The 17478-nt window shown below is 39.7% G+C and overlaps 2 protein-coding genes across 12 annotated transcripts in view; both read right to left on the bottom strand.

Moving 5' to 3' along the window:
* The window catches only part of LOC123503171 (serine/threonine-protein kinase SIK3-like), a 55167-nt gene extending 46269 nt beyond the window's left edge, over nt 1-8898 (bottom strand). The window contains exon 1 of the mRNA XM_045252691.1: nt 8771-8898. Coding sequence (XP_045108626.1) covers nt 8771-8830 — 60 coding nt within the window. The 5' untranslated portion in view covers nt 8831-8898. The remainder of the gene's footprint in view (nt 1-8770) is intronic.
* LOC123503176 (sodium/hydrogen exchanger 9B2-like) lies at nt 4586-17403 on the bottom strand. 11 transcript variants are annotated; one of them, XM_045252705.1, is made up of 12 exons: nt 16940-17403; nt 15879-16036; nt 15030-15247; nt 14185-14450; nt 13667-13849; nt 12616-12791; nt 12034-12212; nt 11793-11882; nt 10816-10896; nt 10007-10171; nt 9575-9652; nt 4586-8982 (listed from the first exon to the last, which is right to left on the bottom strand). In XM_045252705.1, exons 2-12 carry the CDS (start codon nt 15964-15966, stop codon nt 8830-8832), a joined length of 1677 nt encoding a protein of 558 aa, XP_045108640.1. In that variant the 5' UTR covers nt 15967-16036; nt 16940-17403; the 3' UTR covers nt 4586-8829. The 11 variants fall into 11 exon arrangements, with proteins under 11 accessions (XP_045108640.1, XP_045108644.1, XP_045108641.1 ...); XM_045252709.1 differs by having other exon boundaries at nt 15879-16033; XM_045252706.1 differs by having other exon boundaries at nt 17090-17403.
* Nucleotides 17404-17478: the final 75 nt, after the last annotated feature.

The raw sequence follows: 17478 nt of genomic DNA, 5'->3' as shown, positions 1-17478 counted from the left end.
TCGCTGGTGGGTCATTCATACCACCTGTGGGCTTTCACTTTTTGTTAACGAGCAACCCACCCACACGATCCCCTGCGGTGGGGTGGCGAGCGCCAGCACCGCTCCATGGGTCGCCTGCCTGCCCCTGTTTTAGGAGGCGGCGAATCAGCTACTAAGCTGCTGCTGCTGCTTCTTTTCGCCTTACGGCTCGCCAGTGAGTTATCATTTGACAGGGAGGTCGGCCCAGAGTACTATGCCCACAGCCTGTATTAGAATCCAACGTCTCGTCAATAAACTTTCAATGCTTATATATGAATTGCCTACAATGCCCTACATCGATATACGTAGCTCTTGGTAGCAGATATACAATACATATTAATACATGATTGCTACGATGGCTGCTTTAGTACGAAAATATTTAAAGTTTTTATAGAATGACTGCATGGGATATTTGTTGATTAATTAAAGTTTGGCTCTGATCAATGGTAACTTGCTGATAGGTTTCATGACATATATAATATGAAGTCGTCATAAGTACTCCTAACATAATACTGTCAAAGGTATTCAGACGTCATTTTCAAGTAAGTTTATACAGCAGCTAACTGAAAGTAGAAGCATTACGACAATCTTTACACTTTGATCTAAGCCAAAAGGCCGAGAAACGATTACGACAATCGAGCGTTGCATTCGACTGTCGGGAAGAGTGTCACAGCAAACAAAGCCATTTCATCGGGCGTGCGTTGACGTACGATGACGTTATAGAGATACGATGTCGTACGTGCTGATAACGACATCGTTCGACATCAAACGAGTCAAAAATAATTAAAATGCTGACTTACGACTTGACTTTGAGCATACGTTTAGCAGTGACGCACGAAAACGTTGTCGCTAGAATCGTCGTGACAAGTGTGACCTGACCGCTTGTGCATTGTCGCCAGTAAAAAAAAAAAAAAAAAAAAAGAAATGTAGCTCCAGTTCACACCGTGCTCTCAAGATGGTTTACTCACCGAAGACGATGGGACAGAGGAAGGACATGATGGGTATGATGTCCCATCGTCGTTGCAAGATATCTTTGGGCACATCCAAGCGAATCGAATCGATTCATGAAGAATAAACACGATTCATGAATCGTGTTATCCAAAAGAAATTCGCTTGGTGTAAACGCATCCAATTTGACATCGCAGCCCATTGGACATGAGCATGGAGGGGCAGCCTCCGACACCAGGAGTGAACATCCACCTTCAGACCCCCATGAAGGTGGACATTCTTCGTTTTGCGTGTCTGTCTTGCACTGAAATACTCCCAATCATTACGACAATCGCATGCAATCGCAGAAAACTGGTCTGTACGACCGTCCGGGGCATCGTAGTAAAAAATAAAGTTGTAGTGTGACTCCAGTATTACCGATCGAGTCGACGGCACTCGACGCCCATTCGTGATTATATTCTCGTCAATTTCTCGAGATCTTCCATTATATGCTAGTGAATCCCAGTGGTGTACGCGAGTCTAGAGGCAGAGGGCGAAGCCCCATGCTCGAGAAAAGAAACTGACTGATTGTGTGTGTGTGTGTGTGTGTGTGTGTGTGTGATGAGTGATACGGTGAGTGTTCAGATAGATTTACCGAGTCGATCTGTGCCCACATCCAAAAATTGATTGTGTAAACTGACTTGTTCACGCCGTATCTATATGAGCTGATTTTAGTCACGCAACTTCATCAGCGAAACTATGACTTTTATGCGAGAACCGTAAGGCAAAAGAGTTCATATGCAATAGTTTTATATTCTTAGCTGTGCAAGTCATCACGCATAGTCATCCGGTATTTGCTCACACGATGCGATTAACAGAGTACCTATGATATAACTCAGTACAGATGACAGCTGATCAACGTCAGAGAGAGAGAGAGAGAGAGAGATAACGCATATTTGATCTGCACGAAAAAAAAAAGCTTCCGAGTGACTTATGACTGAACAGTTATTTCTTTCGCTGATCACTTTTTTCTTCCCTTCTTTCCCCTGCGTATCTCCAGGATCCGTTAATGTGTCCTACCAAGACCTTAACACATCGCAATGCCTCAAGTCTTGGGGAGAGAACAGAGATAGCATACAAACTGAGTTTACACTGGTCTGACATGAGACCTAGCTTCACTACTCGATATGCTTTCTCAAAATCCTTTAGGAACTAATTTCTATACTAAACTATGCTGATTTGGTCTTTAGTCTATGATAGATACAAATTTCATCTTTTATTCTCTTTTCACTCTGTCCGTACAGTAAATTATGATATACACATATATCTTTATATTGTTATGTGTTACTGAAAGATGATCACAACAGTAAAATGATACTTATTCTAGTATAAATTATTTCGCAACCTATTTCATAACAGCGAAGAAGAACGCTGATTTTAATCACTGGTTTTTTGCCTTTATGTTTTGTTTCCGGAGAGTTAACGAAATGAGAGATTAATCAGTACTCCACTCTACGTCATTCTTGTGGTTATGTTAGCCCGAGTAACAAGGCTGCATAGAACTTACTATACAGACTGTATTCAGAATCTCTTTTACTTTCTCACCACGATTATCTACACGGTGGATCATGTATCTTTCAAGATACAGAGATGAATCATACGTGGATAGATATAGATAGGAAGACAAATAGACATAAACAGATATAGACACAGACAAATTGACATACAAAGAATATAGACAGACAAAAAGATATACATAATTTAACTTATCATAATTGCTTTATTCGTGTGAACGAGAATTTAACTGAACAGCAGTACAACAAAACGACTCTTATGCAGAATCTGGTTTTCTCTCAAATAAAAAGGTCAAGGTTTATATCATGAAAAAATATTCGTACATATTCTTTAAACTGTAACAAATGACTCGTAATCGTATAATTATGATGCTCCCTCTCTACATACATACACACACACACACAAAAAAAAAAAAAATAATAATAATAATCTGATCATCTCTCTACACAAAAAGGTCAAGGTTAACTTCTAAACTGCACAAATGATCTGTAAGACAAAACTACTTTTGCTTCACCAAAAGTCAAAGTTTATGCTTGGAAGAAATACTTCATACTGTCACACTAATCTCTGGTCCTCACTTTACTTTCATAACAAAAAAATAAAGAAATAAAGAAAGAAATAATAATAATAATGTTGGCAGGAAACTATGTTATAATATGCGAAGAGGAAGATCACAAAAGGAAAAAAAAAAAAAAAAGGAAGATCGCAAGAAGAAAGTCGCGAACGAAAATTGCAGAATAAGATTACAGAAGATCGCAGAACAAGAACAAGAGTAAGAACAAGAACAAGAAGAAAATTGAGGACGAAAACTGCGGAATAAGATTACAGAAGATCGCAGCGGCAGCAGATCGCAAAGAAGAAGAAGGAGGAGGAGGAGGAGGAGGAGGAGGAGGAGGAGGAGGAGGAGGAGAAGGAGAAGAAGATCGTATATGAAGATGAAGGTGATTAAAGAAGAAAACAAATGATGATAATAATGATGATAATGATGATGATGAAGATGGAAATGAAATGCAGAAGTGGTGGTGGTTTAACTTACTGAGAGAGAGAGAGAGAGAGAGAGAGAGAGAGAGAGAGAGAGAGAGAGAGAGAGAGAGAGAGAGAGAGAGAATGGTGAAGGCCGTAATATTAGATATGGCTAGAGCATAAGAATTGGCAAGGTCATATTTAGATATCCCGAATTGCTTCCCTTTCCCATGATCTTTACCCCACAAGACTTTCTACTTCCTCTTACCTCCATTATGTCCACCTCTGATGTAAGAGACAACCAGTACTTGTATTCTTTCATCATTCTTTTTACTTCCCAATCTATTCACCACCTTCTCCTTCTCCCGTGACCATTACAAAACAAGACTTATTTCTTCTCAAGTCTATTCTATCCACCTCTCTAATGCAACAGTTCTCCAATGTCTTCACTCATATTTTTTCATATTTTCTATCTTAACCATTACCTCCTATCCTATTTATCTATCTATTTTTTATTTCCTATCTTAACCATCATCTCCTATCCTATTTATTTATCTATCTATTTAGAGAGGCAGTAGCATAGTGGGGGGGGAGAGAGAGAGAGAGAGAGAGAGAGAGAGAGAGAGAGAGAGAGAGAGAGAGAGAGAGAGAGAGAGAGAGAGAGAGAGAGAGAGAGAGAGAGAGAGAGAGAGAGAATTTGAATGAGTTTTTTTTCCCTCAGTTGAATTTCTTGGATAAACAAGGTTAGTAAATGAATACCCAGGAAGTTAAATCTACTCCTCTTCCTTCTCCTCCTTTTCCTCTTCACCCTCATCACCTAACTTGTGAGCAGAGAGTGGAGAGCACAAGTGGAGAGGAGCACAAACGGAGAGTAAGAAAAGAGAGCGTGAGCAGAAGAGCGGACTGTGCAAGCAGAGAATGAGAAAAAAGAGTGAATGGAAGAGGGCTCTGATTTTGAAGTGTCTGCTTCCCACTCCTCCACTCTTATTTAAAATTTTTGGCACTTGCACTCCTCCACTCATGATTTGGAAGTCCACTCAGGGTGGAGGAGGGGAGGAGTGGATATAAGGGATCTTTTGCCCACCTCTGCACACACATCATAATAAATCAAATATGTTTATTGACTTACACATACATGGAACAGACTTACAATGGCAAAATTGTCAAAGCAAACCAACATCCACCCACACCATATATATATGTGTAGCATATCCACCAGAGGTACTCAAGTCCAGCTACCCTTTGTATGAATCAAGAACACAGGCTAAGGAAAAATAAAAAATCCATTAAACTGTCAGAGAGAGAGAGAGAGAGAGAGAGAGAGAGAGAGAGAGAGAGAGAGAGAGAGAGAGAGAGAGAGAGAGAGAGAGAGAGAGAGAGAGAGAGAGAGAGAGAGAGAGAGAGAGAGAGAGAGAGAATGAATTGCCAAACTGTCACCAATCAAGCACCAAGCATTGACCAATGTCCTAGGTAGGTGTTGCTACCTGACTTGCGCCATCATCCAACATTGTCTTGCTTGATTCTTACCGAACTTTATAACATGTTTCAGACAAAACGTAACAACTTCCATCAGATGTTTCACTTGGTGAGGAACATTAACCTCCAAGATTTGTCTAGTAAGTAATTGTCTACTTTGTTTTTAGCTCACTATAGTCATGATTTGACTCCTAATAAACTTAGACAGTATCCTTCAGTCTAAACAAAAAAAGGACATTTTCACAAGTTTCCAGATGAGGTTTTACTTGGTGCGGCACACATACCATCATGATTTGTCTATCTTGCATTTTATCTAACAGTACAGTATGTTTGCTTATATATTTTCAGTACAATCATAATGCTACTCAAACAGCAGATTCTTCACTTTGCCATGAAGAATGAAAGGATAACACAATACACTGGATTGCCTCACTGTACACAGCAACACAGATCACTACACACCACACACCATATGGTGTAGTGGTAGCACCCTCAGCTTACAACCGAGAAGTCCCAGGTTTGAGTCCTGGGCACAGTTAGGCAAATAGGTGAGTCTCTTAATCTTTAACCGAAGTAGGTACAGGATGCAACTTAAGGGGTTTGGGTCTTACTGTCACGGCGTGTGGTGTGTGAGTGGTTTCAGTCCTACCCACCGTAAGTGAATGACCTGATTATTGCACATGATTGATTATGGAATGTTGAGTCATCACTATTGTACTTATGATACTCACTTATACACTGAACATCTTTACTATTGCACTCAAAGTCATGCTGAGATCAGTGTTGCAGGTTTCAGTGCAGTACGCCTAGCATCTTCCCTGCAGCATGCAAGCAAGGTGGAACTGAATAGTTACTACGATGCCACAATCTTCTTGAGATGGATGACTTTTTTGCTTGTGAAAGGGATGGCTGCTTGATTGATTGTGATGGAGGTAAGTGCTGTATAGTCTCACCTCTCCCTGAGGTAACACACTTCCTGCTTACATATCAAATAACTAACCACAATCTAATACTGGCCTTACATTTAAAACTAAATACTGTGCAAAGCTATTAATTAACAGCTACATTGTTAGTATCATATACTTCCGAAGAAAAAAAAAATCATTACTTTCATAATCCAAGCAGTTTCAAACTGAACAACTATTTAACTATATCCACTAAAAATAATCATCATTAAACAAGACTATTATATCTCTCAATAATATAACATTTAAACTCTTACTTACTTAAAAGTTAAAACTAAATGCTACTTAATATAATCTGATGAGCTTTGTAATCCACTGGTTACAAAAATTTTTCCATGACTTTTCCATGACTTCTCCATGCCCAAAATAAAGAATTCAAGGACCTTTTACATGCTGCTCTATGACATGAAAACGACAAGTAAGGAAGAAGGGTCATGGGACCACATTATAAGTTATAGGGGTGAATGTTTGATATTCTACCTTGGCAGAGCAACACCATATCATCCTACCGGTATCACCTTCAAGATCACTGGAGCACACAAGCCGTCCTAAAACTAACAAGTTTCTAGTCACAGTACGGATGCGCGAGCAAGAAAATAACAACGTCGCTTTTGATAAGCATGCCTTTTAATTTCCATGACCATGGCCTTTTTTCAGCTTTATCCATGACTTTTACAGGCCTTTGGAAAAAAACTTAAATTCCATGACTTTTCCAGGTTTCCATGACCTGATGAACCCTGTGTAATATATATTTCTGCTTCTAACAACTTAACTTAGTAACACATTATTCTTGGCTGTATTGCCAATTGCATGAAACATATTGCACATAAAATTCTAACAACATGGTCAACATAAATCTTTTACTATAATTTCAAAAGCATGACTTGCTTAACTTGTGTTATTGAGACAAATAATGTATGCATGAATAACATTCCTTAATAAAGAAAAATAAATTTTAAAAAATGTATATTGAGATCAACAAGAATTTTTTCATTCAATTTTTTTCTCATGGCAAGTTTTATTACATAAGGGTAAATAAGTATTATCCATTTGTAAATCAGGGCAAAGGAAAAATTATTCTGATTTATGACAAATTTAGAAATGTAACATTAGTTGAACACAATTTACCTGCAGAAGTCTTTTTGAGCCCTTCTGTCTAGTTATTTACACCTCACTGCATCAAACACTCCACACAACTACAATGTCTTCTTGCTTACACACTTTCCTTCATCAATACTGCTGCCAGCTGTCATATTTGGCACTTTTAGTGAACTGAGTATGGTTGCTCTGTATTGTGCTGAGATACACCATGAAGGGAGGCAGCACAGACAAGACATCACTCTTGAGGTAACATTTGGCACGTGTATTGCACTGCTGTATTCATTCACTACCATATTGATTGACCTTTCAAGTAATTTTCAATGTGTCAATACTTAATACTAAAGTTTAATTAACTACATGGAGATCTGATTTTCCTGTATATCAAAAGAAAATTAGTATTAAGATAAAATAAAAGACCTATTCTAAGACCCAGGAGACAGTAGGGAGGAAATGAGTGATCTACTACAGCAACCTCTGACAAGACAATAGTAGAGGCCATTGCTACTTTAACACATCCTAAATGTTGCACAAATGACCAACCTGCACCTTGCTCCACCTTTCACTAAATACTACATACATTATTGTCAATAAACATGACTCTCAGTAATCCTGCCTTCAGTGAACACGACTCAGTAATCCTATTTCCCGCAAGTTGTACAAGCAAGGTAATTTGTACAGCAAACTCTTGATATCATGAACATTTTCCTTAGTGATAACTGTTTTGAACAATGAGAGAGAGAGAGAGAGAGAGAGAGAGAGAGAGAGAGAGAGAGAGAGAGAGAGAGAGAGAGAGAGAGAGAGAGAGAGAGAGAGAGAGAGAGAGAGAGAGAGAGAGAGAGAGAGAGAGAGAGAGAGAGAGAGAGAGAGAGAGCCATCTACCAGGTGACTGATTTGTGCCCAAGTGTCACATAAACTTGCACCTTAAGTTTGTTAAATACAAGGTTGGTCTGAAGGACTTGACTGTCACTTCAAACATTTACTATTCATGGATAAGGATGGTAGCTAGAAACAGGGAGGTATGTTTCATTTGATGTGATGGGCCCTTGTAGCTTCTCTTATCTTCACATGTTCTCATGTCAAATGTGTACTGTACTGTGGTTATGATGTACATTCACAACTTTATATCTATGTATAAAAATATGCAATGAAAATACTGCAGGATATCTGAATTCTAGGTTGTGGATTCACACTGTACAGCTATGTAGTATTAGGTAATATTGCACTGTATTGTTGAGCTCCGACTAACTGTTGTGAGGAGATTGGCAGGGAGTCATGTCGGCTAAGTACTGAACATTTTGATCTAGTACTGAAATAAGATTGCACTTCCAGGATTTCTATTTATAATATAATAATGAGAAAAAAATAAAACACTGATCACACAAATATCCTTCAAACAGTTGATTCCTTTTACATGCTGCCACCTGAATATTATGGTAGCATGGCATGGATAAACATCATGCACACATATGGATGCACACATACAATAACACTATTTTTGGACTATTTTTTAGAGTCCCCCAGCTCAGGTAATAAAGCTCTTGATGTACTCCTTTATCAGTTAGATGTGTGTGATTGCTGCTGCAGATATTTACAAATGATTGCAACTGTATGATCAATTTGGACTGAGAAGCCTAACAAAAAAATATCTCCACAATGTCTCAGTGCAAGGACACATACACACAACAAACTGTTCACAAACCTATTCACCAGAGTTGTTACAAAATCACTTTCACACACACACACACCTGAGGTATATGAATCCATGTCCTCAGCAACACTTTTTCCTGCTGGCCTTTGTCTGGCATTACTCAGGGGGTTCCTTTGCTGCCTCATCCATCTCACCTACCCCTTCTTTAGCCTGGCTGGACTTACCGAGGAGCCGTGGGGCTGTCAGCATGATGGCGGCAGCTCCCACTGGCGCTGTCAGCAGGATGCTCAGTACAGCAATGGTCAGCACCTGCAGAACACACACCAAGGCATCAACTTTAGTGGAATCAGATGACATATGTTTCACAGGACATAAAAAGGGATGAAATTTCATTTGTGACTGAAAATTTTTTATTCGTGATTCACACTTTCAACTTAGTCTTTATAAACTTAACCTGAATAATAATCATAATCACAAACTTGACTTGAGTAATAATCATAATCCTAAAAGAAGAGATTTTCATGAGTGACTAATCTTTCCTTTCCAGACACAGAATACCACAATACTTGTAATATTTTCAATTTTTCTCGTTCCATTTCCTGAGCCAATAATCACCTCTTCCTTCACTTTCCTACTTAGTGTTTTTCACAACCTCTTTCTTTAATCTCATAACTTCTTTCTTTACTCTCATAATTATTGTTACCTTCATTACCATATTTGTATCTCAAACTGTTTTTATTTATTTCAATTTATGTTATATTTCCCAACCACTCATCACCTTGCACTCTCATATTCCAAATTACCTCATGTTTCTTATTAACTAATTGACACTTCCATCTCTTGTTACCTCTAAGAATTCAATATACAGATTTACTCCTTGTGTCTCCTGTCCATCTCTTACCTGCTCGCCAAGTCTCTCTTCCTCAGGCCCTGCATTGGTCTTCCTGGCGTAGTCCAGTGCCTGGGACCCAATGGCAGCCTGGTGGAGGTCAGATAAGCTACAATTGTACAATACTGATAATACACTGCTTTCTCTGCTATAAAGGAAGGAAAGTAGTTTGCAGACTTAAAAGTTCAGATTGCTGTTCAAAATATTAACCAGATTTTCTGATGAACTTTTCAAAATGCACAAATAAGTAGGGAATAATGCATAAATAAGTAGAGAATAATACTATAAGTTATTAGGGAGCATTAAGTATCCCCTTTAGCCCCTAAATTCCCGTAAAAAGCCCACATGGTATATACATATATAAAAAAAAAAAAAATAAATAAAATAAATAAATAAATAGATCAACCTCTAGGAATGCCATGTGTAAAGAAGCAGCTATCTCACCTGCACAGTAGCCTTGGGTAGCCAAGCAAAGGCCACAAACAGCCTCTCCTTCATGTTGAGTTCTCCACCCATCACCACCAGGAAAGAGGTCACCATGCGGAACACCAAGCCAACAAACAATGTCAACAAGCCATAGCCAATGGTGCTTCCTTCAAGTTTGTCCACCTGGAAATAAGGAGGAAGAAGAAGAAGAAGAAGAAGAAGAAGAAGAAGAAAAAAAAAAAAAAATAAAAAAAAAAAAAAAATAAAAAATAAAAAATAAACAGCAAATGTAAAGAACAAAAGAAAAAAGGGAAGATATCACAAATCAATAAGTATAAAGAATAAAAGAAAATAAAGTAAGAAATTACAAATTCTGAGATATATAAGGCTGAAGCTTAATAAAAATCTCTTACTTTAGATGAAAAGCTTGTTCTCATTAAATGAAAATGTCTCTTTACTCAAGTGATTTTCCAATGCAAGACCTTCACCCAATTTCATTACATATGTAGAATTTAACCTACTTGTAACTCAACACTCTACAATAGTATGCATCATGAGTTAGGCAGTGTGTATCACTTACACTTGTACCTTATGTACACTGGGTTGCTATGAAACTTGATTTTAATGTACAAGTATTAAATTTTAAGAAATTCTTTTCAGACTGCTGTAGAGTGATTGGCAGTCAGTTGGTCTTTTTCCACTCCTATTACTACCCTGAGTTATGCTAGACCGGTACATCTTACGAGAGAGAGAGAGAGAGAGAGAGAGAGAGAGAGAGAGAGAGAGAAAATCTAAGGTTTATTAAAGTTCTTCAAAAATCTATTTACCTGAATTTCTGCACCAATCAAGGCAAAGAGGAAAGGCTGGAAAAACATCCACATGTGCTCCAGCATTTTGTCAACGTAGTTCTGCATGAAGAGTGAAGACATTGATAACTCAGCTGACATCACATCACTTACTTACACAGCACCCAAACCTTAACATTTAGCCTAGCACATCATGTAAAAAAAATTCATACCATCAAAACCAGTAAATACCTCAAATATATACTCACAGCCATCAAACTTCAAGCTGAGATATACAGTAAGCCCTCGCACTTGGCGAATCTCAGCTTGGCGAAATTCACTTTTGGCGGTAAGATGGCCACAGACCACCCAGTGCACGCTTGGCAATTTGAATTCAAACTTGGCAGTCCTCTGGCAGGCACGGTGAATCAAGCGGCTTCCCGGTGACGTCAGACCCCTCTCTAAACCTATCAGAACACAGTGTGAGAGTCCCCTTCAGCCATTTTGTTTGTTCTACCCTCTGTTCTGCTAGTGTGAGAACGAATTCTGGCGATTTACCGCAAACATGGCCTCTACCAGCGCAACAGGTGGTACCAGTGGGGGTAAGGACAATGGTGGTGGCGGCAAGGATGAAAGTGGGCGAGGGAAACGGGTGAGAAAATGGGAGTTACAGTCATTATATCATGTCTTATTAGCTTTATTTATTGTTTATTGGTCTGTTTTGTACATATGTTCTAATACAGTATATAAAGGCAAAAGATTTGATTTAAGCTTGAAAGATGGTATTTTAGGGGTCAAAAGAGGAACTTTGGCAATGACTAAAGACTGATTGAGGCATTTTTTAGCAATTTATATGGTATAAGGAACTCATGCTTGGCGAAATTCGCATTTGGCGGTAGTTTCGCCAGACTAATTAATTCGCCAAGTGCAGGGGCTTACTGTAACTGGTATCACTGGATTGACATTAAGGAAGTTTAACCTAAGAGTAATGTTCTATCACTGCACAAGCACCAGCTCACCTCCTCTGTCATGCCTTGCTTCCTCCAGCCAAAGCCAGCTACAAATGCCATGACCAGACACCCCAGAGCACCTGAACCTCCCAAGTGTATCTGAAATGGAAGTTCAGTTAATCCTTTTCTTGCAATATCTAACAATCCTCAACACTAAAAACAATGTATAAAATTTTCAATATAATGCAGAATAAAGCTTTGCAACAGCGATGGAGAGAGAATGACAATGAAGCAATGACCATTTACTCACCAAAGGACTTCCGAAGAGAGACACGACCCCAGCAGTGAGCAGCACCACAAACCTGAGCAGAGGGGCGTTGTGCTCTGAGGGGACAGGCAGCACCCAGCACAGCATGCCCAGCACCACGCCATAAATCAGCCCTACCACCACCTCAAAGGGCCCTTTCAGGATGACCACCCACAGCTCCCCTATACAGAAGTTTGAAGGAGTAATGCAAGAAAACATCAAATTGTGTGAAGTAGATGATTTAAAAATGGGTGGGGAAAAAAAAGGGTGTGGTATGAAAGACAATAGTAAAAGATAATAAATCTAATTAGAGAGCATCTGCTGCAGTCTCAGGATTGGAGGAGATGCAGAGTAGGGAATAGTCTCATTGGGAAAGATAGGAGTAAATCAGCATATGCTATCAAGACTTGCTATGAATGCATGTAGCCAGCTGCTGCACTATGCTAAAGCTCTTAGGATGCACAGGAGTAATCCAAGTGGCTTTCCCTTTCCACCAGGGACCAATGGGGCTAAGAGTATAAGTGATGAATGTATCTATTATTATCTTTAATATTCTATGTCCCAGAGTGAACACAGATAACTCACCTTCAGCAAAAGTGATCCCCATGAGGACACCAAAGCCAGATATGGCCAGCACGTCGTCCACACTGGAGGCAGCAATGACCAGTGTCGGGATGCCCTTGTCCACACCATAGCCCTTCTGTGACAACACCAGCATACACGGCACAATGACAGCAGGTGTGACAGCTCCCAAGACAAAGCTAGAGGGAAGGGAGCGAATCACTGTTACCATCAATGCACTCACTATTGTCCATGGATGCATCACTATATTTGTAATGATAAGCACAGTTAGTCAGCAGATTCTAATACACATCATAGGAGAAAAGTAAATAGTTTATTGTGGACTACATATGGCCTTTGCTTTCCCATTAAGACCCTTTTCTAAGGCCACAGTGATGATTAGCCAGGTCCAAGTGTTTCTTCTGTTGATACTGTAGAAATTTTGTTAATTTGCCACAAGAATCACAGAAACAGTCTTAAAAACCTATGTAACTTTAACTAGAAGCTTTTGAAAGGTTGTGGTTCAGAATGTAGCCCTATATAACACACAGGCATATACATAAACAGTGGTCCATACAAAGCAACACACTCGTACACACTTCATTTATACTCTTGCCACATCAGCCCTTGGTGGAAAGGAACAGATATTCTGGAACTACTTAAAATATTACATTCTTTCTGCCACTTTGCTCAAGTCTGTTTAACTGAAAGTTTCTCAATACAGTACTGTATAACTTTCATTCCAATAATAATATTTTCCACCATCTCTTCATCAAGAATTTTAGATTTTTAATGAACAGCTGGGCATAAAATTTCAAGACACCTCTCCAGTTTTGGATAATCCTTTTTGGCACTTTTCTTCAGGGACTGACACCTCAATGGACCTTTTCTTATCTTTGGTGGTCTTGGACAGTATGTACTACTCTGACATATAAAAAAAAATTACCTCAATGCTATACTGTATATTAACTATATCATCATAAGAAAGAAAACTTCCTGCATCTGTCTTGCAAGATTTTCAGGCACATAAATCAACAGGGATGACTGGACAGTATATAAAGTATGGTGATCTCACCCCAACATGAGCCCCCAGAGCCAGGGGAAGCCCAGGAGAAGGTGCGTCACCACAGCCACCACAAGCGTCTCTACCACACATGGGGAGAAGGCCAGACGCACCACCATCAGGCTCAGCTGTTTCAAGGCAGCCGGATCAAGGCCAAGACCTGCCCTTAGCAGGATGATCACCAGGGCAAGGTTGCTGTAGAAGGACACTTGTACAGGAAAAGAACTGGCAATCTTTACTAGTCTTGAAGTATCAACTACACATTATCCTCCAGTGCACTTCATCTTACTATAAGTGTGAAGTTGATTATGAATAGTTATGCTAATTAGTATAAATAGCATTGACATGTTAATCATTAAAAATCCAACCATCTTCCAAGACAGTGTTACTGACCACCAGCAAAGCTGAGTCACAGTATGCAGATGGGCAGACTGACACTGCCTGACAAAATACTCTGATATCTGGTCCCAAAGGCTAGAGTGAGTAAGTGAGTGAGGAATGAGGAGAGAGGAAGGAAGCTAAGGGCTCACCGCAATGCTGTTGACCACTCCTGGTTGATGCTCTTGCCAACATGGTTAATACCAGGCACACTCTTGAGAAGGATGCCCACCACTAGCATGCCCAGCAGTGGCGGCAGCCTGAGGGGCTCCACCACCCGCCCTGCTGCCTCTGCTGCCAGGAACAATATGAAGAGGGAGAAGATGTTGCCGCCAGGTAGTGCCGTGTCCCCCAGCAGCGACACCAGCGAGCCAAACACCAGGCATAGGATCAGCAGACCAGTCAGCCATTTCCCAACCTGCAGACAAACAGTTAACACTCAACAGTCTGGTCAGGGAATCAATACATTAGTGCCAACATTATCACTGCACATCAACAATCAAACAAACAAAATCACAATTATTGCCAAGTAAAAAAACTTTCATATATACAATACTCTCAAGTGTTGGATGCAAGCAATGTAATGCAGACAGCTGATGACAATATACACAAGCATTACATGATAGAAATCAGCAGCACACTCACAGTTGTCTCCTCAAGTACTTCATGTTTAGAACCAAAAAGTAATCCTTGAATAAGCACCAATAAATTGCAAAACACAAAGCATGAACTGATTGACCAACAAGAAATTAAAGCATTTATAATTTCATTGGCCATGTCATTCTACACAAAAAAAAACTACTACAAAGTCACAAAAAAAGTAATGAAAGAATAAAACTTACAATGTATATACATGGCATCCACGATAATAACGTGTGTCAGTCAGTGGTGCTCTCACACTGCCTTCACTCTAACCACCATAACTACCCTGAGGTGAAAAGGAAAACAATACAGAAAGGTCTTAAACACAACATTCTTGACTACTGGACCCTCTTACTCTGCCATGTGGGGGACAGAGGAGGGCATATTTGAATCTCTGCAGCTGTGTAGGGTTGGAGAGCAATGGATGATGGCTCCGCATGCAGGGATGGAAGCAGGTGGAGCAGTGGGTCCTGGATGTGCCTTCCCTTTCCTCAGGGCCTTGGTCCTCAACACTGCACATGTCCACAGCATTGATGGTGTGGATCTCCCCTGTTATGTCACATGGCTGGCCATCTGCAGGTCAAGTGTTGTGAGTGTGTGTGTTTTCCTGGAATGCAAAATATTTCAGGACTATCTAATTTATTTTATTCATGAGAGGGACACTGGCAAAGGGTAACAAAAGATAGAAAAAAGATCCACAGAGGTGCCAATCTCAGAAAGGGCAGATAGATTCTCCAAAATTGGAGATTAAATGAAAATGCTTTAAATTCAAGAGTATACCTTGTTCAATTAGGCTTTCTGCAATTTCAAATTAAGCTCTCACAACAAATTAATAGACTTGTTTGTACAGCTTGCTTGCAGTGCAAGATTACATGAAAAATTGAATAAAGCAAGAATGTCATACTGAATTTCTATACACAACTCATGTAGGTAATTCAGTTCAGCTTTCTTTGAGTCTACATATTCATAGTTTTCACTACATCAATTAGTAGATTTTACATGGAAATCCTATCAAGAATAACATCATAGAATTCTAGATAACAATTGTCTATATCTTGAGACTGAACTAAGCTTCTACATCAATTAGATTTAACCATACTAATGAATAAGAATATTAATGAGGTTACTTATGAAAAAAAAACTAAAGCTTTGTTCATAAACTTAAGAAAACTGCAGACAAATTCTTGACATTTGCTGAACATACAGCTCACCCCTGTCCTGCAAGGCCTTGTTTTCTGGAGGGCAGAGTGGGATGACAGTGTCCGCTGGTGGGGAGAGTGGAGCGGTGGCATCCATGCCTCACCAACCACCTTGTCCTGGTCCTGACACACACCTCACGGCCAAACCAGCTTCCCCTCCCTACTGAGAATTTTAATGAATAAAACTGATGAATCTGATAAAGCAATATTCAATTTCATAGGTGAAAAACAAGGGTATTACTGAAAAAAATTCTATCTTTGCATCAAATCAATTCTTTCAACCAAGAAAAAACATTGCTGTTAAAAATCTTTTCTATTTAGGTTAACTATGGATAAGACATGTTCAGTCGAGATTAAATGACCAAGTTATGATTCGGGCAATATCTTTTACCATATTAGGTTATGTTTAGATTAATTTTCCTTAATTTCACTTTTAGCTCTTGTTGTGTAATCACTTTGAAAAAAAAATCTAACATGAAAGTTCCAAAACGAGGTCAATGATGATGACAACACACAAGCTTTGTTTCTTCAGACGATTACATAACATCCAAGCTTTGTTTCTGCTGGCTAGAAATGACCATTTCTTCAGACGATTACATAACATCCAAGCTTTGTTTCTGCTGGCTAGAAATGACCACCTGTCTTATAAAAATCCCTTTCTTCACACAAACACACACACACACACACACACTACCACGTACAATTTCTAGGACATACAATATGACCCCCATTCCTCCTCCAAACTAATCCAATGGCAGTATTCAGATCAAAACACGGCACTCCTCACCTACACAGCCACGTAATTTTCTGGACAAAATATAGCATGACACTCACTCACTCTGCCTCTAAACACACAATTACCGTTTACAGGAGAGAATACAGCATGACTAACTCTCTCGCCTCTCTAGATAATCAAGTTTCCCGGACATAATACATTCCGACACTCGCTCACTATCGATAAACCGACAATACTCATTACTCAAACTAGTGACACTATTCGCTCCCTACACATACTAGAAAATTACAACATTCACGATAAAGTACAGCATGACACTTCACACACTACCATCAAGTGTTTCCAGATCAGCTGTAGCTACTGTACACTCTCCATCTCAAAACACCTCGTGTCCATCACTTCCTCCTCGGATTACACGCACAATACTGGTGGGAAGAATTAATTAAGGCTTAACACGAGGGATACAGTCATCGCAATAACCTGGAAAGATATGGCAGGCGACTGATAAACTGGCCCCCTACTACCACCACCGCACACCTCCACACTCCCGACACACTGGGAGTGGGGCCGCCGCTGGAGTGGACTCGTTGACCCGCTCAGTTGTTCACGTCTCCTCTCGTCTACACGGGCCTTCATGCTAGCTAAACAAGATGTCCCTCTGTCCTCTACGTATTCTTGGTTATGTATTTCACTGTCCTCTCCTTAGCGGCAACAAAAAGCTTATGGGTTGTCAGATTCTTTCCTCTCAAGAGCTGAATTCATGTTCAATTCAAGTCCCATAAAAGGACTTTAATTTGTTTATATACTTACCCCCAATTAATGCAGCAGCTTATGGGCACGGCGACCCCTCGAGATGAAATTCCTCCAGC

Source organism: Portunus trituberculatus, chromosome 13 (genome assembly GCF_017591435.1).
Source record: "Portunus trituberculatus isolate SZX2019 chromosome 13, ASM1759143v1, whole genome shotgun sequence".
NCBI lineage: Eukaryota > Metazoa > Arthropoda > Malacostraca > Decapoda > Portunidae > Portunus > Portunus trituberculatus.
Note: the sequence above shows the minus strand (reverse complement) of the source record. Positions and strands in the feature narration are given on the sequence as shown.

What these genes read in the sequence shown, in the direction of transcription:
- LOC123503176 (XM_045252705.1), bottom strand. Translation starts at nt 15,966, where the DNA reads ATGCCACCGCTCCACTCTCCCCACCAGCGGACACTGTCATCCCACTCT. An exon ending in TCTGTCCCCCACATGGCAGA is followed by an intron (nt 14,451 to 15,029) that starts GTAAGAGGGTCC and finishes GTTTGTCTGCAG; the next exon opens with GTTGGGAAATGGCTGACTGG. An exon ending in GGGGATCACTTTTGCTGAAG is followed by an intron (nt 12,213 to 12,615) that starts GTGAGTTATCTG and finishes ACTTCTGTATAG; the next exon opens with GGGAGCTGTGGGTGGTCATC.